This window comes from Phoenix dactylifera, chromosome 2, assembly GCF_051530095.1.
Source record: "Phoenix dactylifera cultivar Ajwa chromosome 2, Ajwa_hap1_PhDact_Kaust_v1.1, whole genome shotgun sequence".
NCBI lineage: Eukaryota > Viridiplantae > Streptophyta > Magnoliopsida > Arecales > Arecaceae > Phoenix > Phoenix dactylifera.
This window is the reverse complement of record NC_143191.1, coordinates 43,056,347-43,076,326: the sequence shown is the minus strand read 5'-3', so window position 1 is coordinate 43,076,326 and position 19,980 is coordinate 43,056,347. Positions and strand designations below refer to the sequence as shown.

General features: G+C 45.9%; 2 protein-coding genes across 3 annotated transcripts; both read left to right on the top strand.

Annotated features, from left to right (window-relative positions):
• Positions 1 to 3,928: 3,928 nt before the first annotated feature.
• LOC103703650 (large ribosomal subunit protein eL39z/eL39x) lies at positions 3,929 to 4,757 on the top strand. The gene is made up of 3 exons (XM_008786570.6): positions 3,929 to 4,030; positions 4,136 to 4,238; positions 4,335 to 4,757. Exons 2-3 carry the CDS (start codon positions 4,180 to 4,182, stop codon positions 4,381 to 4,383), a joined length of 108 nt encoding a protein of 35 aa, XP_008784792.2. The 5' UTR covers positions 3,929 to 4,030; positions 4,136 to 4,179; the 3' UTR covers positions 4,384 to 4,757.
• Positions 4,758 to 14,950: 10,193 nt separating this feature from the next.
• Positions 14,951 to 19,533, top strand: LOC103703651 (plasma membrane ATPase 4-like). Of its 2 annotated transcripts, XM_008786572.5 has the most exons (13): positions 14,951 to 15,207; positions 15,320 to 15,439; positions 15,553 to 15,651; positions 15,756 to 15,893; positions 15,988 to 16,629; positions 16,716 to 16,835; positions 16,915 to 17,037; positions 17,141 to 17,552; positions 17,646 to 18,160; positions 18,248 to 18,421; positions 18,683 to 18,865; positions 18,954 to 19,135; positions 19,253 to 19,533. In XM_008786572.5, exons 1-13 carry the CDS (start codon positions 15,160 to 15,162, stop codon positions 19,347 to 19,349), a joined length of 2,853 nt encoding a protein of 950 aa, XP_008784794.1. In that variant the 5' UTR covers positions 14,951 to 15,159; the 3' UTR covers positions 19,350 to 19,533. The 2 variants fall into 2 exon arrangements, with proteins under 2 accessions (XP_008784794.1, XP_008784793.1); XM_008786571.5 differs by having other exon boundaries at positions 15,040 to 15,207; positions 17,646 to 18,421.
• Positions 19,534 to 19,980: the final 447 nt, after the last annotated feature.

Below are 19,980 nucleotides of genomic sequence, written 5' to 3'. Positions count from 1 at the left end.
GGTCGGCGCTCCCTAGCCGAGCGCCTCCGTGGCGATGACTTGGGGTTTTTCCCCCCAACACTGCCGACTCGATAGCACCGTATGAAGTGAACCATATTGGAACTATACTACAAGATTTCTTGACTAATCTTTTGTTTAGTTTTGTGATTTTTTATTTTTTGGCTCTAATGGATGTATTTATTCTTAACTAATTTAAATTCATCTGATAGACAAAAAAAAAGAAAGAGAGAGAAAAAAAAAGGAGTATAAGAAGCAACTGAAGAGAAGAGAGAGGGAGATTGGCTAGCCAGATCTGGCCATTCATGATCAAACAAACCCTGAACAATCAAACATCACCGTAACGAATGGTATCAATCGAACTTTATGGACAAGCAAATATTCTCATATTCTCGCAGAGAAACACGCATTCAGGTCGAGGTCATGAAGAAAATGAAGCTACTTAACCCCATGTTCTTCCGCGTTTCTCCCGCTGTTTTGAAAATGTACTTAGAAGTCGAGGAATTGTTATTGCTTGAAAGTTTGCACGGATGGGGTTAAAGACTGACTTGGAATGCAAACAGACGTCAGCAGGGATTCTGACAAAATATGGACCTAAACATCAGATTTGGATTTAGTTTGAGTCATATCCAAATCAATCTGGACACAAGTTCAAATGCATCCCACCTAGACTTGGTACGGGCCCTCCGGGCATGTGCATTGTTATTATTTTTATTAGACTCTTGTGAAGGTTTAAGTCCAACCTATCCTATATTAAATATGGCCCGCCCAACCCAAACACTTCATAGCGACCTTTTTCTTTATTTATTTTGACAGGAAACCCAAGTTCGGCAAAAGTCCAGTCTATAAGCAGTACCTTGCCAGAATTAGAGTTCATGCCTAACCTTGTCCAAGATTCTAGCCAGATTAATCAATATCTAACTAAATTTGATCGCTTCCTATATAAGATCTTGGCATGTTTCAATAATTCAGGAGGACCATCAAACTTAACATAGAACACTTTGACTATTGTGAATATTCAGTAAGATAATCAAACTCGATATGGATCACACTGGCCACTACGGACATTTAGAAGGATCACCTGACTCGATGTGGATCATTTTGGTCACTACGGGTATCTAAGAGGTTCATCAAACTCGATGTGTAATACTTTGGCCACTATAAGAAGAGCTGGATAGAGTTCAGGAGCAAGATCTGCCATATCAAGAAGCCAAGTTGCAGGCCAAACTTTTGAAGGTCATAACTTGGTCCTACGATACCCGATTGAGATAAATTTTTTTAAAAAAATTATAAAAGGGGGAACCTCGCTAGTATTATAAATATAAGCTATGTACCTCAATATAGGTGGTGTGGAGAATCAATGAAAGAAAAGAAAAACTTAAGCTCTACTTTCGCAGTTCTTTCATCTTTTTCTACTTTTTTTTTTTGAGAAATTCGAGCTAAGCAAGCTGAAGGAAATCTTTTTTTTCTCCTAGATCGAATCATTCATGGGGTAAAAATTCAAAATAAATTTCATCTGTGTGCAATTATGCAAGTGAAAATAATCTAAGTGGGCCACCAACTTAAGCCCATTTCTGGCCCTGAGAAAGATAGCACCGAAATATGTCTTTCACTAATTTTGTTCATGATGGTTAGGAGTGCTAATGTGCTTTGCCGTCTTATCAGGCTGCTTCCCAAAAGTAGGAGGAAATAGGCTTCAGGTAATGTGTGTGTGTAGTACTCCAAGGGCCTGTTTTAACGTCGGATTAAGCTGCCCTAAGCCTGCGTTTACTATTTTGATGTTTTGATGACAATAACACCGTCTAACTCCTCCTTTGCTCTCTTCAATTTCTACCCATGGCTCTGGCACCATGCAGTCACTCCTATTTTTCTTTCGTCTCTCTATGTGATAAAAATTTGGCCAGGCCTAATGAAGCATGACTTCTATTTTGGAGTTTAGGTCTAAACCGATCGCTCTGATGTCCAAACTCGAGTGTGTTCTGCCCATAATTAGCCCTGCTATTTTGAATGCAGCTCTATTCGAATTGTATAATTTATTTGAATGATCTTATCATGTTATGTAAAATATGTACTTAAGCTTTTCCCTGCTGTTCTCAAAGTTTTAATGCATATACAATGTTGATTTGAGAATTTTTGACATGCATACAAAAAAAAAAAAAAAAAACAATATCCAAGACTGAATTTGAAGGTTGTAAACCTAAAAATCATGATTTCGTTTTTTTTTCATGAATTTAATATTTTTAAATATCAAAATTGGAAATTTAAAGTGTTTGGTATGTACTAAGAAAGAGAAAACATGAATCTAAAAAAAAAAGAAAAAGAAATTCTACTCCAAGTAAAAATTTTCCATTTCATAATTTTGGGAATATCTTGATATTTCATCACACAACTAAACACCTACTCACAAAATCATGATCAGTAATTTGAAAATCTACATAATATCGTATGATTTTCCAGTATTTTTCTTTGCACAAAGATTTGTCAAGAATGAAATTTAATATGATCGAACTGTGGGCCCAAGTTTTTGAGCTTAAGCCCTAGAATTGAAAGCCCATCTGGTTAACCAGGCAGTCCAACATCACTAGACGTTGGCATACGTGGCCGGACGTTTTTGCACCTAATTTAACATAGCTTGGCATGCGACGTTTAATGGACGGGATTTGCCGGGATTTGCAAATCCAATGCCCAATGTTAATAAATCTATAGACCATAGAGATAGAAATATCCACTTTCCCATAATCTATCACATATATATATATATATATATATATACACACACACACACTCCTTTTCTTCTGGCTCCATAAAATCCATTAGTGTATGTCTTTTGTGATATAGATATGTGAGACCCAAAATCCAATAATCCAACTTAATATGTGATTCATTATAAGCCAAAAACCTGCTTGGAACTATCAATTAAATCTTTCACCAACCTTGAGGTCAAACCAAGAAAGCTTTTTAGTGCCAAACTATAAGCTGATCTGCAACCATTGCTAACTTTGCTAAGCAAGAGAGTTAAGGCTATAAAAGGCCATGCAATGTTTAACACAGGGTAATGAGACCAGAGAGTATCAATAATACCATCGGCAAGACCAATCACTTGATTGGTGACTACATGCATTCATCACGCCCATGCATCAGACAGTGAGTCCCCCTGTCACAATGCATCATTTTGTCATCATCACTTATCATTAAGATTTAAGAACCACCAGTTTCAGGTTGGGCCTGATGGGTTATATGAGCTTGGCACTCATAGGATGATACATTCATAAACCAGTAAACAACTTATGTTAGCCTCTATCAATTTGAGAAAAAAAAAAGAAAAAAAAAAGATGTATTAGCATTTTATATTAATATTAATCAGTATTATTAATTATCCTATTTCTATCTCCACAGGAGATTACACACTTTCGCCTGTCAAGTTGATTAATCACAATTATGTTACTTTTAAAACCCTAGAGGCTAGGCGTAAAAGGGTTTTACCTAATTTAGATAGCGGGAGAGCAATTCTCACACTAGATCTAATTCAAAGCCTCCACCTATCAGAATCTCATAATTGGTCATTCTTGAAGTACTTCACTTGGGACGGTTAATAAATTATCAACGCTTATAGTAAAGTTTGATATCGCAATTCTTTCAAGCAAGTTGAGTCCAATCCTCGTCTAAATATCGAATAATCGGATTAAGCTATTCTCAGATCGATCTTAACATGAGCATGGGCCAGGGCTACATCAAGCCATTAAATGGTCCAATAGGAGTCAGATTCAACTTGTTGTTAATGTCCAAAATCCAAAACCTAATCAAGGCATTTGTTTAGGGATAAGTAGACTAGAAAAATTAGTGGACTACTTGGGCTTCGCAATTGATAGGCCGGCCCATAATCCAGCCCCAGTGGAACGACCGTTATATGATGCATCAGAAGCCGGTCGTCATGCTTAGAAGGGCCAGAAACCGCCATCCTCAGGGCTTATCGAGCTTAGTTAGGGTTTTTCCGCCGCGATCGCCGAGGTGCAAACCATCTGCGAAGAGAATGGTAATCCCTCTCTTTCTTCGTGTTCCAGGTTTTCAGAAGCTCCGATTAGGGCTTCGAAGGCTTCGATCTGATATCTCCTCTCCTTCCTCTTCTTGTTTCTTTTAGCCGTCGCACAAGACCTTCAGGTCAAGAAAAAGCTGGCGAAGAAGATGAGGCAGAACCGCCCCATCCCCCACTGGATACGCATGAGGACCGACAACACCATCAGGTATTATTTCGATTTTTTGCTCTTTGTTCTTGGATTTCATCCTTTTCCCCGCGCTCTGTTCTCTAAGATGGTGGTCTTTTTATCGATAATGGTTAGGTACAACGCCAAGCGCAGGCACTGGCGCCGCACGAAGATAGGGTTCTGAGGATGCCCTAGTAGGTGGACTCCCTTCCCTTCTATATCAGATCTTGTTTTCTTCTTGCCTTACTGTTATCTCCAGGTGTAGTTGATATTTGTGGAATTCTGTTTGCGGATGGGGGAGTGATTTTAGGGTGCTTCATTGGAATCTGGCTCTAACGAGTTCGGTTTAAAATCTTATGATACTGAACTGTACGCTGCTTCTATTCCGTGCAATGTTCTATTGATTTCTACTATGGTTTTTTTGTTGGTTATGTTAATGCAATGAATCAAAACATGAGTCCATATTTGATAATCTATCTGTTTTATGTTGTTCGCTTGTGCACTGGCATATGTAATGGTATCGCATGTTTAATTAGGCAATCTATGTCGGTTTGGGTATTGCGCATGGCAGTTTTGTTGAATGTTTTTGTTTGTCCTTTATTTTTGGGGAGATGTGTTATTATCTGTTTCCCTACCAAAATTATTGAATTAGAGTGTGCTATCATCAATAGAAAGAGGGTGAAACTCAGGATGCATTTGACAAACAAATTAGTAACTAAACCTTAGACATATTAGCAGTCAGGATGCTGAAGATAAAATTGAGTAGTAGTTGATTGAGGAGACTGACTGGTCTTTTCTAGTATAGGCTGACTTGGAAGGCAGAAGAAATATATGATGAAGTTAAATTTAAGTAGTAGTTGATTGAGGAAAGTGGTGTGATTCCTCAATTGAAGTAGTAGTTGATTGAGGAGAGTGGTGTGATTCCTAGTACAGGCTGTCTTTGCGGAAGAAAAGTATATGACAGAGGAGCAAGAAGGTTACAGTGCTGTGAATGAATAAGGTATTGGTAGAAGCAACCAAATTAATATATAAATTGTTCAGATGGTTAGAAAACTTCAATGTATTGAAGTATTGAAGATGCAAAAAAGGGGCAACTTGAAAAACAGTGCATAATAAGGTGGTGGCAGAAGCAACCAAATCATTATATAAATTGTTCAGATGGTTAGAAAACTTCAATGTATTTGAAGTATTGAAGATGCCAAAAAGGGGCAGCTTGAAAAACGGTGCATAATAAGGTAGTGGCAATGAGCAGATCCTTTCAAGAAAAATTGGAAGTCGTGTACCAGACAGAAAAAAATCTTTTGAGAGGGAATGGTAGAAAGGGTAAAGTAAACCTGCTGATTCTATGAGCTCCTAGTAATCAGCCAAGCTGTAGCCTGTATCCCTTCTGCAGTTGTACTTGTTAAGATTGAATTAACAACTAGTGTTTGAGCTGAGTCTTTATGATTTGCGTGTTATCAGAATGATGGCATGGAGCTGAGCTCACTTGAGGGAGTGTTAAACAACAAATGTTTGATTTCAGTTGATGCTGCAAAGTATGAAGAGAACTGAACTAGCTGCCAGATCCCTACAAAGGAAAAAAAAGTTGCCCAAAAAACACTTTTTTTTTTGGTGAAAAACGACAAATCATATAGCTCTAGCGTGAGTACATCCTGCCAAGTCAGAAGAAAGTAAAAAAGTACAATGGGAGCGGTAAATCTACTGTGGATGTCCAAAGAATCTCCCCGAAATGTCGCACAACAAAGGAGGTGACCCAGTCTGCTGCCCGGTTCGCCTCCCAGAACACATGTGCCGCCTGGAACTCATCCAACTTCATAGCCAGCCTACGAGTCTCACGAATAAGAGGATGACCATCTCCGTATTTGTCCACACCCAGGATCCAATCGATCACCATCGATGAGTCCCCCTCAAGGTACACCCGCTCGGCACGAAGAGCCCGCCTCGCGTAGGATATACCCTCCCAAGCTGCTCGCAGCTCTGCCCCAACTGCAGTAAGTCCTGCCGTACAGCGTCTTCCGGCTGCAACTAGCCTGCCAAAGTGGTCTCTGATCACAAATCCCACACCTCCAGATACCCCATCCATCAACATGCTACCATCAAAGTTTATCTTGAGATGGCCAAGGGATGGGGGCACCCAAGAAACAAAGGCGAACCTGAGCGCTGTAGCAGCGGAGAGAGTACCCCAGATGTCCCTGACTATCCTAGGAGTGAACGTAGCAGCACATGAAATAACCTCCTTGGCCTGAAGCACAGCTCTATCCACCACCATCCTCGGAGTCGACCTTCTGCCCTCAAACAAGCCTGCATTCCTGTTTAACCAAATATGGTAAGCCATGTATGCTCTAAGTATCCCTGCCCTAGCAAACCTAAGACTCCGCACATAAACTCTCAGCAGATGTAACAGGTCCTGTGGCGACTCCACCGAGTGGGGAAGTGGGGCCGGTGATGTCCTCCATATCTCCCTGGCCCTGGGGCACTGCAAAAGAACATGGCCAATAGTCTCCTCGCAGTCCGTGCACACCTCACAGTACTGAGAGATCGCATACCTCGTCGGCCCAGCACACTTCTAGATGGTAGGCAGCTCCAGGCCACCTTCCAAATGAAGAGCGCCACCCGTGAGTAAATCTGCATCCTTCAAATCCAACCTCCCTCGATCTACCGGGTTGGCTCCCTACTGAACAGAGTCTGAAGATCCCCGACGGCACCCATACTAACCTGTAGGGCCCCCCCGGGTAGGAACTGGGAGAGCCAACACCATCTCAACCAGCTGCTCCCCAAACACCTCCCGAATCAACTCCTCCCTCCAGCATCCCTCCTCAGAGTCCATCAGATCGCTAACCCTGCAGCCAGCTAATCGCACCGAGTCCACCATGGTCGGCAGGCGGCTAATCCTCCAGCACATCAATGGACCGGCAATCACCAATAGCCCATCTGATCTCCGGAAGGACCAACATGGCTCTAGCACACATCTCCCTCCACATCGGTGAATGGTGGTGGGCCGCTCTCGCTCTAGGCAACAGAACACCATACTTGGCCTTCATCATTGAAGACCACATACTGTCGGGCTCCATCATAATCTAGCAATATGGCGAGCCGCTAGAGCCTCCCGCCTCACCAACAGGGACTGCACCCCCAAGCCCCCGAACCTGGTCGGCTGACACACCACCTCCCAAACCAATAGGTGGATACCACCTCTGCCTCCACTCCTCCCCCAAATGAAGTTCCTAAAGAGTTGCTCGAGAGTCCTTAGGACCCCTACTGGAATGAGGGAGTTGGATAGCAAATAAATAGGGATCGAGGAAAGGACTGCCCGAACAAGGGTGATCATACCCATCATCGACAGTGAATGCATCTGCCATCCCTCCAACCTGTGCCTGATGCTAAGCTCCAGGGAAGAGCAGTCTGTACTACGCAGTCGCCGACCAGAGATTGGAACCCCCAAGTATCTCAAAGTGCCCTTCTGCTCGCCTACCCCCAAAATCTCCAAGATAGAGTGCCTCACCGCCTGTCTGGTCTTCGGGCTGAAACAAATTGCTGACTTTGACAAATTGATCCTCTGCCCCGATACTGCATAATAGTCACGAAGAATCCTGCCGATGACTCTAGCATCCTGCCGAGACGACTGAGCTAGCAATAAGCAGTCATCCATGAAAAGCAAATGAGAGATCGGAGTAGCCCCCACTACTGGCCTGTAAGCCTCCAACTCTTGAATGAGTACCGCCTGCCGCAGAGCTCTAGACAAAGTATCTGCACAAATAATAAATAACAAAAGGGATAGGGGGCATCCCTGTTGCAACCCTCCAGAGGACTCAAAGAAACCAGATGGTGTGCCATTCACTAGGATGGCAAAAGAGGGGACCCTAACACAGCCCATCACCTACCGAATCCATGTCTCATGAAAGCCAAACCCCTGCAAGGATTGCTGCACAAAATTCCATCGCATCTTGTCAAAGGCCCTCTCCATATCTAGCTTGATCCCCATCAAGCTCCTCCTCATCGGGGCCCTGCTCAAGTCAAACATGAACTTCTGGGCTATAAATACATTATCAGCAATGCTCTGCCCTCCTATAAAAGTTTCCTGCTCCGGACTGATCAACCTCGGGAGAATATCCCTCAACCTAGTGGCAAGTATCTTCGTCGTGGCCTTGTACAAGGTGGTATACAGGCTAATCGGACGAAAGTGATCCGGCTCAGTAGAATCTTGCCGCTTCAGTATCAAAGTAATAAAGGTCCTCTGCCAATCCGACGATATCACTGCTATATTGAAAAACTGCTGAATAGCTGCCGTCACATCCTGGCCTACTATCATCCAGTACCTCCGAAAAAACATCGGTGGAAAGCCATCCGGTGCAGGAGCCTTGTTCCCCTCGAGGGACCACACCGCCTCCCTAATCTCCCTCTCCGACACCGGACTGATCAGTGTCGCAGTCTCCTCCTCTGACACCCTAGCCACAGGACTCGGCAGCTGCTCGGCTCCCATCCCCTAATTGCTCCGTCCACCTAGCCTTGAAGAAGCTCTCCGCGATCCTCCGAATCATGACGGGGTCCTCCAACAACTGCCCATCCTCTCCTCTGATGACTCTGATCCTATTCTGGTGCCTCCTAATAACTGCTGCCTGATGAAAGAATCTGGTATTTCGATCTTCCTCCAAAATCCACTGGACCCTCGACTTCTGTCTCCACAATGTCTCCTGCTATCTAAGAAGAGAGTCATGTAATGCCAAATGCGATCTGAGCACCCCCACCTCCTCATCCGATAGACCTTCCCTTTGTGCCTCCTGAGACTGTAACCTGGCAATGGCCTCCTCTACCTCCTCTATCCTCCTAAAAATGTTCTCCACTTCCTCATGGTTTCACCTACGCAGCCGCCTCCTCGTCAGCTCCAGCCTACGAGAAACCCGGTACATCGCATCACCCCTAACCGGGGCACTCCAAGCCTCCCTCACCATCTTTCAGAACCGTGGATAGCATAACCAAAACTTCTCAAATCTGAAGGGAGCAAGAACTGGGATATGTGCATCAGTACACAGCAGCAGAGGGCTATGGTCTGACGCAATCCTGGGCAGGTGTCTGACGTGATGATCTGGAAAACACTGAACCCACCCAACTGTAGCACTGTCTAGTCTCTCTCAAACTCGGGCCCGTCCTTGCTGATTATTGCACCAAGTGAACCTAGGGTCCGCAAACCCCAAGTCTATCAATCCATTGGAAGTGAGAAAGTCCTGGAATTCCTTGATCTTTCTTTTGTAAGAGAATGGCTCCCCCCCCCCCCCCCCCCCCATTTTCTCCTAGGGATCCACAATACAATTGAAATCACCTGCCATCAACATAGGGTAACCCTAACCGATCAGCTGAGAAGCCTCCTCCCACAAGATTCTCCTTTTCCTATAGTCAGTGCTAGCATACACAGCTGAGAGGACCCACGGGCTCCCATTCCCCTCCGAGATCACCATAATTGCCTCTTGATTGTAAACATGGAAGGTATCCACGCTACATCGGCCCTGACCCCAAGTTACAATGATACCTCCCGACAGTCCTCGAGATTCCACAGCATAGAAATCCCATGACCTCGGTATCGCCCTCCTAGGCTTCTGCAGGCTACTCCCTGAAAGCCGGGTCTCAAACAAGACACAGATGTCAGGGTTGTGCTGGTGCACCAACCTACGAAAAGCCGAGGCAAAAGAGGATTTCCCCGCGCCACGACAATTCCATAACAGAAGCTTCATAAATCACCCAAAGAGTCAGCATAGCCCACATCACCGGAGCTGTTGCTGCCACCTACCTCCACATCCATACCCCCTTCACAAACCGGAAGGCCCTTGTTCACACCCACTATTGACTCCTTTAACTAAAGAAAAATTTGGACATGGCTCCCCCCATTGTTGTCCTGTGCCAAATGGCACACTGTGTTCACAGATTCAGTGCCTTGATTCCTTGGATCCCCCCGCATCCCCACCTTCTCAAGTTCCCCTTCCACCGCAGCTTGAGACCCCAAGCTTGGCCTTCCCCTGGTTCAGCACATCCTTGAATTGGTCCCCACTATGCTCCCATGCCATATGGCACGCACTGTGCATAGAAGCTGCCCCCGTGCCGGCTACCGCCTCTACCACCGCTCCAGATTCGACATCATCAGCCGCTTCGTCGTGGCGTTCCACCACCAACCTGGTCCGGCACCGGACAACCCCGTCGCCCCCAGCTCGGACAAGCCGGCCGCCACGGAGAAAGCCCGAGCCAAACGCCTCGCTGACGTCTCCGCCTCCCCCGACCGTCGTGACTCAAAACCACCTCCCCTGCACACCTGCTCCATCCGGGGAGGTCGGCCGCACACCGCTGCAAGGGGCGGGGGGAACTCTTGGACCTCCAGCGGATGCTGACCACCTGCCGCCCTGGCTTCGCCGAAGAGAGCATTGTCCCTCCCTTGGGGTTGGACGGGCCTCCCACAAGCTGGCCCGCTGCCTTAGGTGCGCTCCGAGCTCGTTTCAACGGGCTCGGACCCGGCCCGATCGGAAGAGGCCCTTTGCTCGAACTGGGCCTCATGTCAGCCCGGCCTTGATTGAAGTTGGCCCGACTCAACTCAGGCCTATCACCCAGCTCGGCGCCCGACCTGGACCTGGGAGCGAGTTGACTCGAAGCACCCGTGGACTCGCCCGCTCCTGCTGCCGAGACGTCCTTCTCCGGCGTTCGCTGACGAGCCACCTTGGTTGGCTTCTGCCATCCCTCAAGGTCCGCCGGGGAGGTCGAGGAAGTCGACCTATCTCCTGTCGCACTTGGGTCGGGAGATGGAGATATGGGCACTGAGTTCATCCTTGCCCCAGACTCGTTCACCTCCTTCCTCCGGTTCGCCGTCATCGTCGCTCGCCGGAGCCCGATCCGGTTGGTTGGTATCCACGGACCGTAAGCCCCCTTCTTCCCCCCGGGCCCAACTCCCTCGCTGGCCACCTGCCCAGAGGCCTCCGCGGCCTCCTTCTCAGCTACCGCCTTCCCCATGCCGCAGGTCTCCGCCGTCTGTTCCATCTCCACCGTCGCCGGAAGCGTGAACACACACTCCGCTTCTGGGTGACCGATCCACCCACATTTGGAGCATGGAGCTGGCAAGTTTTCATAAATGGAACCTTGCCAGAACTTCACCTCAACTCCCGCCGATCTCTCCATCACAAAAGTCCCCGGTGTGAGCGGAACAGAGCCATCCAACTCGATCTTCACCCGGGCAAATCCATACCGTCTGCCCTTCTCTATGAAGCCATCCAACGCCAAAGGGTTACCCGCTCTCGCCGCAATCCGAAGGATGGTTTTCTTCCTCCAATAGTCCAGTGGCAATCCGGGCAGACGAAGCCAGACAACCACCTGCCAGCCCTTTTGGTATTGCTTTTGATTTTTATTTTTGTTTTCAAATCCATAAAACAATATCAATCTCCTACAGATGTTATCTTCAACATTGATCTCTATATAGTATTTTACTAATTTATGAAGAAACAAAAACATAAAAACAACAATGCCAAATGGGCACTAAAATAATCAAATCCATTGCGAAGATTCATAAAGGATAAGAGTTTGGATAGCATATGTTGCTGAAATCAATTAAACTGTCATAAATTGTATATGACTGGCTTGACTAGAATTCTTAACAAATGTTGTACGAAATGGAAGAAAAAATGAATCGATTTTCTTAGTCGACATCAGGCATGTTTCACAAACTTTTTGGCCCATTATTAATCCATCCACAACATGTGGGACCTCAGATGGCTAGATCACTCGCTTTCATAGTCATCTTCATCACTGAAGGAGAAGACAGAAGCATCAGCAGCAATTGCCTTGATTACACTTGCACTAGTTGATTCCAAACCGTGGGCTTCCAACGTCGAGCAACTCTTGCTACTGTTTTCATCATATGTCACTCTAGTATCAGTGGTTTGATTAACCCCTTCATTTTTCAATGAAACATGTTCGATGCCGTGGCAGGCTTTCTTATCTAAATTGTGGGTATTTATTATGAGCACCTGAACTGGCTGTTGCTCTCATCTTAGGCGCTCATATGGTCATCTGGTTACACCATTTGTGATAAGATTCATCCATGGAGCTTTATATGATGACTTGTTTTAAACTTTGTCTTTGCACCCCATCCTGATATCCGAGAATGTGGTAGCTCTGGGACGGACTACAACTAAAAGGAATTTCAAATTAAGAAAGGATCTTGAATCCAAGTACTCAAGCCAAATATTTAAAGATTGAAGCTTTGATGTCACTCAGTCTCGCTCGAGGGGCAAGTTGAGGGACCAAGAAGTGGTTTTGATGCAGGGGCAGGGTCAGGTTTGAACCATATCACTCAATAGATCAACTAAAACTGTCATCAGATTGAATAGTTGTCAGCAGGCTGAGTACAATTAATGTCGAATTGGCTTGATTGTGCATGGTGAACAATCGATCATTGCACATTTCTAATCAAGAGATTGGGTTATGATACGGTGGCTTGATTGCAATTTGCACATTTCTAATCATGGGAAAGTGTAGGCACTAGATGTATATACTTATCAAGTCATATACAATTCTATCAATAATTATTCTATGTATAAATAAGAAGATGTAACGGGAAGAAAAGAGATCCTTTAGTTAATCAAATGTTTATTTCTTATCTTTATCTTTAATTTATCATTGTATTTATTTTTAATTTTTCTACTTTATGTACTATGTTTTACTTTAGTTCATCGGTAGCTGTTAGCGTAGAATCGTAGTACTGATTATCAGTATTTGTGGTATTCCTATGCGCTCCCATGAACCTATTAAAGGCGCATGTACTATTCATCAATGGTGTAGATCTTTGCTGGCCAACACTTTGGTTGGTGAAATTATCTATTATTAATTGCGTTGCAAGCAAGTGCAAGAAGACATGCTCAATGCTTATTTGGTGGTTTATTTCTGATTGGTGATCAACATTTATTTATCCGACCATTGCAAGCCTTTTGTGGATTACGCCAATCAGTAAAATGCAATCTTCTCCTGATCATCTGTTGCAGCATTTGATTCTATTTTTTTTTGTGCTGAAAACATTTGATTCTATTCAATAAAAGTAAAAGCAAAGAGCCCTTGCTTGCCCTAAAGAGGCCTTACTAATGTTCCTTCTCTAATTGATTTGTTTTGATGGAAAAGTCAAAAAGATCCTATGATTTTGACACATAATTTGATGCCAATTGATCTATAAATTTATGTTTTAATAGGTCATGTCTAAATTGCTATCAATTCATAAAATGTTTTCACCGGAATAGTCCAAAGCTACATATTAACAAAAAAAAAAAGAACAGAAAAAAAAAAAGTGAGAGAGAGGTGCACATCGCGCGTGGACACACAGAGAGAGAACCCTAAGCTGGATGCGGTAAAACTAAAATAAATGCGGAGACCTTTTCTATGTTTTAAGTAATGTTTAATCTAAATGCAAAATCAGTCTTTAGCAATAGGTTAAGATTAGCAAAATTAATAATCAAATCTAGATGTATAATTAACTTTGATCATTTATTTAGAATATATTTCAAATTTTCATACTTTTTGCCCCAGTTCTATCTAAAGGGTTATGCAGGTCCAAATCCATCTGAATAAATGTTGGTGCTCGAGCCTACACTCAACTGTGCAGCAATGCTGGATTCAGGTTCAGAGTATTAGACCAGCCCTCAATAAACTCTATGTTTTGTTCTGACTTAAATTTGCTAAGGCCTATAAACTTGTTTTAATCGAACCCTTTTACTAGATAAATTCTATGACTTGTTATGATTTAAATTTGTTAAGGACTGTAAATTTGTTTTAATCGAACCCTCTCACTAGATGATGGACTTGTTCCTATCTAATCCCACGTGGCAGTGAAGGTTCAGATTCCAACCTAGGTTTAAGTATATCATTGGCTCGACTTGAGCCTAAGCTCAAATAAGGCTCAAAAGAAAACTCGAATTCAGGCCCGAACAAATTTCAAACCCTTGGTCATTCTTCCTTAAATCTTAATCTTTGGCTCACAACTATGAATATTGGTATTTTCAAGCTTCTACAAAATCTTCTGAGAGCATTATAGTTGGATTCGATTCAAAATATGTTAAAATGATTAGAATTTTAAATTATCAATGAGAAAGCCATTTGTGATTCTACTCTACAAATTTGAGCCGGCTAAATCGAGTTTAGGTCGGGCCTAGACCCGAGCTCGGGCCTAGGTTTTTCAAAGATTTTTAAGTCCAAGTTCGGTCTGAAGTCCAAAAAAAATTTTAGCCGAGCTGGAGTGGTAGTGTGGCTTAAACCGTTCATGCTATGTTAGAACGAAGTTCTACCCATGTTACACCGAATGGGGAAAAACGAAAACACAACAGAATGTTCCAAAAAACGGGACACCGCAGATAAAGATAGCAAGAAAATACGCCATGATCCCGAGGTCAGCCTGTACGAGGTTGAGAGGCCGGGTGCCAACAAAAGAAACAAAAATCACAACCCCATGCTTTGAGAACCGCTAAAAGTTAAATGGACAATAAAATCCTTTCCTCCTCGCCCCGGACTCGCAACGAACTCTCCACCCGTCGGTACCGGCCATTCCGGTGTCCACCCCAAAATTCCCGCACCAACCGACACGTCACCGGTCAAACCGCTGACCTCCACGCGACAGCCCGCGAAGCAAGTGACCGGTTTAGCCGGGTGGCCCCTCGACTCGGGCCTCCTCCTCCCCTCTCCCGTTGTCTGTTTTCCGTGCTATAAAAAGGGAAGGGAGATCCTGGCCATTTCCTTTTGTCTTCCGTTGAGTAATCTTGTTCTTTCCCCGTCCCTGAAGGCCTGATAGAAGGGAGCGAGGTTCCCAAAAGAGAGCTTAAAGAGAGGAGGAGAGGAGTAAAGGGCATCCTTCCCTCTCCTTCTCCGAACTGCCTTCTTCGGCAGTCACGTTGGAGCTCTCTTTCTCGCTCTATTCATCCTAGAAAATCACAAAAAAAAAAAAAAAAAAATGGCAGGCATCTCGCTGGAGCAGATCAAGAACGAGACCGTTGATCTCGTAATATATACTGCACTGCTCCTTATGATCTATTTATACCTTGTCTTCGAGAATCATACATTTGGCTCGTTCATTCTTTTTTCTTTTAATCCGTTTGTTTTGTTTTGTTCAGGAGAACATTCCGGTCGAGGAAGTCTTCGAGCAGCTGAAATGCAGCAGGGAGGGGCTCACCTCCGCCGAGGGAGAGCAGCGTCTCCAAATCTTTGGCCCCAACAAGCTCGAAGAGAAGAAGGTACGTCTTTCTGCAATCTCTATATCTCCCTCCCTCTCTTCGTTTCAAATTTAAAAATTTAGTAGTGCTCGTGATATTAGCTGACGTCTTTCTTTGTTTTGGAATGCTGGCAGGAGTGCAAGCTGCTCAAATTCTTGGGGTTCATGTGGAACCCGCTCTCTTGGGTCATGGAGATTGCCGCCATCATGGCCATCGTCTTGGCCAACGGCGGAGTAAGTAATTCTACCTTGCATCATCTTGTAAAATTTTCTTTTAAAATTATCATTGGTGATGATGACGACGACGGCGACGACGACTCCTCCAAATCATGCAACAGGGTAAGCCCCCAGACTGGCAAGACTTCGTCGGTATCGTCGTCCTTCTGATCATCAACTCCACCATCAGTTTCATCGAGGAGAACAACGCCGGGAACGCCGCTGCGGCCCTCATGGCTGGCCTCGCCCCCAAGACCAAGGTCTTCTTCTATCTTACGTCACCAATTCCCCATGCGTACGAGTTTTCGACTTCTTTAATTTCTTACTTGAATGGTTTGGCCGAAATGGCGGCAGGTGTTGAGGGATGGCAAGTGGTCGGAGCAGGAGGCTGCGATCCTCGTCCCGGGTGATATCATCAGCATCAAGCTTGGCGACATCATCCCAGCCGATGCCCGGCTCTTGGAGGGTGATCCGCTCAAGATCGACCAGTCTGCGCTCACGGGCGAGTCTCTCCCTGCGACCAAGAACCCAGGCGACGAGGTCTTCTCGGGCTCCACCTGCAAGCAGGGTGAGATCGAGGCCATCGTCATCGCCACCGGCGTCCACACCTTCTTCGGGAAGGCTGCTCACCTTGTCGACAGCACCAACAACGTCGGTCACTTCCAGAAGGTGCTCACTGCCATCGGCAACTTCTGCATCTGCTCGATCGCGGTCGGCATGCTCATCGAGATCATCGTCATGTACCCGATCCAGCACCGCAACTACAGGGACGGCATCGACAACCTCCTCGTGCTCCTCATCGGTGGTATCCCCATTGCCATGCCCACGGTGCTGTCGGTCACCATGGCCATCGGCTCCCACCGGCTCTCGGAGCAAGGTGCCATCACCAAGAGGATGACTGCCATCGAGGAAATGGCCGGCATGGACGTGCTGTGCAGCGACAAGACCGGAACCCTCACCCTCAACAAGCTCACCGTCGATAAGAACTTGATCGAGGTATTCACACTATATGCACGATTATAGCTCGGATTATGGAGTAGTATATATCGATTGATTCAACGACACTGTCATAACGGGTGCAGTTGTTCGCCAAGGACACGGACAAGGACACGGTCCTCCTGTATGCCGCCAGGGCTTCCAGGGTCGAGAACCAGGACGCCATTGATGCTTCCATTGTGGGAATGCTGGCTGACCCCAAGGAGGTAACATTTAGCAGTACTAGGCTGAAACTCGATCCTTGTTGGCCTCATGGGGAATTCAACATGATCTTTATGCACGCAGGCTCGAGCTGGAATCCAGGAGGTCCACTTCCTGCCCTTCAATCCTGTCGACAAGCGCACTGCGATCACCTACATCGACTCCAACGGCAAGTGGCACAGAGCAAGCAAGGGTGCCCCTGAGCAGGTTACAAATTATGAATGCTATATATTCCTCGTCACGTAACACTACCGAGTACATAACCTCTTCTCTAGCGTATGATCGAACCTCTCCCAATCACCACTTTCAGATCGTTGATCTCTGCAACCTGAAAGAGGATGCGGAGAAGAAGGTCCACGAGATGATCGACAAGTTCGCCGACCGCGGCCTGCGGTCCCTTGCTGTTGCTTGTCAGGAGGTACCTGAGGCTAACAAGGAGAGCGCTGGTGGCCCGTGGCAATTCATGGGTCTTCTGCCCCTCTTCGACCCCCCAAGGCATGACAGCGCGGAGACCATCCGCCGTGCCCTCATCCTCGGCGTCAACGTCAAGATGATAACCGGCGACCAGCTCGCCATTGCCAAGGAAACTGGACGCAGGCTCGGCATGGGCACCAACATGTACCCCTCGTCCACCCTTCTCGGAGATAAGAACACTGAAATCACGGGCCTCCCCATCGATGAGCTCATTGAGAAGGCTGATGGTTTCGCTGGGGTCTTCCCTGGTAGCTAGCAATCATGTCTCTTTCATGCTCCACCATAAATGGGAAAAGGGCTTGGATGATGACGATGATTTCGATCCTTGTTTGATGCTGCAGAGCACAAGTACGAGATTGTGAAGAGGCTGCAGGAGAGGAAGCACATCTGCGGCATGACCGGAGATGGCGTGAATGACGCCCCTGCGCTGAAGAAGGCGGACATTGGCATTGCCGTGGCTGATGCGACCGACGCAGCCCGCGGCGCGTCGGATATCGTGCTGACGGAGCCCGGTTTGAGTGTGATCGTGAGCGCCGTTCTGACAAGCCGTGCCATCTTCCAGCGCATGAAGAACTACACCATCTACGCCGTGTCCATCACCATCCGTATTGTGCTCGGCTTCATGCTCATCGCCCTCATCTGGCGCTTCGACTTCTCGCCCTTCATGGTCCTCATCATCGCCATTCTCAATGACGGCACCATCATGACCATCTCCAAGGACCGCGTCAGGCCTTCCCCCGTCCCCGACTCATGGAAGCTAAGGGAGATCTTTGCCACCGGAGTAGTCCTCGGTGCCTACATGGCGGTCATGACCGTCGTCTTCTTCTGGATTGCCCACGATACCGACATTGTCACCGTGGGTGCCACTTCTGCTAATTTCTTCAAACTGCTGGCCGGCCGGACTCTGATTATGACCGATCTGTTTTGTTTTCCAACGATGCAGGAGAAGTTCGGATTGAAGTCGATCAGCGGCAACACAGATGAGCTCACTGCAGCTCTGTACCTTCAAGTTAGTATTATTAGCCAAGCTCTCATCTTCGTCACCCGGTCCAGGAGCTGGTCCTTCATCGAGCGCCCTGGTCTCTTGCTAGTCACAGCCTTTATCGCTGCGCAGCTGGTGAGCTTCATCATCTCTTTATCTCAGCAAATCACTCTGCCATAACAATTTCATGCGATAGATAAAAACTTTACAGTTCTTCCTCAAATTCTACTCCTCCTACGATCTATATTTTTAAACTGCTTGCTGATCCTCGGATGAAACTTGCTTCTAATTATCTCAGCATAGTGTTAACAAGTTGCTTCATAAAAAAAATAAAAAAAATCTGATTGTAGTATTATTATTCCTCGCTGATGACATGCTTGCATGCCTTCTCATCAGGTGGCTACAGTCATCGCTGTGTACGCATCATGGGGCTTTGCTAGGATCGAGGGCATCGGATGGGGATGGGCTGCATTCATCTGGGTATACAGTGTCATCACCTACATCCCTCTCGACATCCTCAAGTTCATCACCCGCTATGCTTTGAGTGGCAAGGCCTGGGACAACCTTCTCCAGAACAAAGTCAAATTCTTCTCTTCTTCCCTTCCTTTTTCTTGACTAGTATTCTCCATGGGACCTAACTCTCGTCGTTGCTGACTTTGTTCTGTAGACGGCCTTCACCTCAAAAAAGGATTACGGTAGGGGCGAGAGGGAGGCACAATGGGTCATGGCTCAGCGCACCCTGCATGGCCTCCAGCCCCCGGACACCTCGGGTCTCTTCAACGACAAGAACGGCTACACAGAACTGTCTGAAATCGCAGAGCAGGCCAAGAGGCGCGCGGAGGTCGCCAGGTAAATCAATTAAGCACAAGCTCGCTGCATTGAGTTGGTAGTAGAGAGATACTTCGTTTTCCTTGGGAACAATCGCGTATATGATGTTGATGGATATTAACCAATGGTGTCTTGCAGGCTGAGGGAGCTGCACACGCTCAAGGGGCATGTGGAGTCTGTCGTGAAGCTTAAGGGACTGGACATCGAGACGATCCAGCAACACTACACGGTTTAATGGAGGAAAGAGGCAATGTATTAATTGAGGGGCTTGTGGATGGAGGGATGATGCTTTTATTGCATTGTTTTTTGCTTTTTCTCTTCATCACTTCCGGTAGGAGGGGAAGGTGTTGGGGAGAATATTGTAGTAAACAAGGGGTTTGATTACTTCAATGGACATAGACTCAGCTTTAGACATTCAACAGAAGGCAATCAGAAAAACTGAGCGAGACTGGCTGGGGCTATCCTACTATGATTTTATATATTGATATGTTATTATGATACGCCTTGCTTGTCCCGCATCTGCATTCCTTTTTTGTTTCCTTCCCTTCTCTTGTCACATTCCGTTCCAATACAAGAAATTTTGGATTCATTCCTCTTGCAGAAGTGCTCATTAAAATTGAGTTCCTACCAGCCTGCAGGACACTTTAAATCACCTTATCAAACAAAATTTTATTTTTGTAGTTTAGCCTTGAACATTTTATCAAGCTAAATGCTTTTAACTGGGGGGGGGGTGTGCTGAAGATTTCTTCTTCCAGACTGAAAGAAGATATGTGGAAACTACTTGAAGATTGATAGTGGAACCTACATGTTGTAAATATTCAAATTGAATGGAAAATGTTGATTTGCTTTTGATCATGGCATGGCAG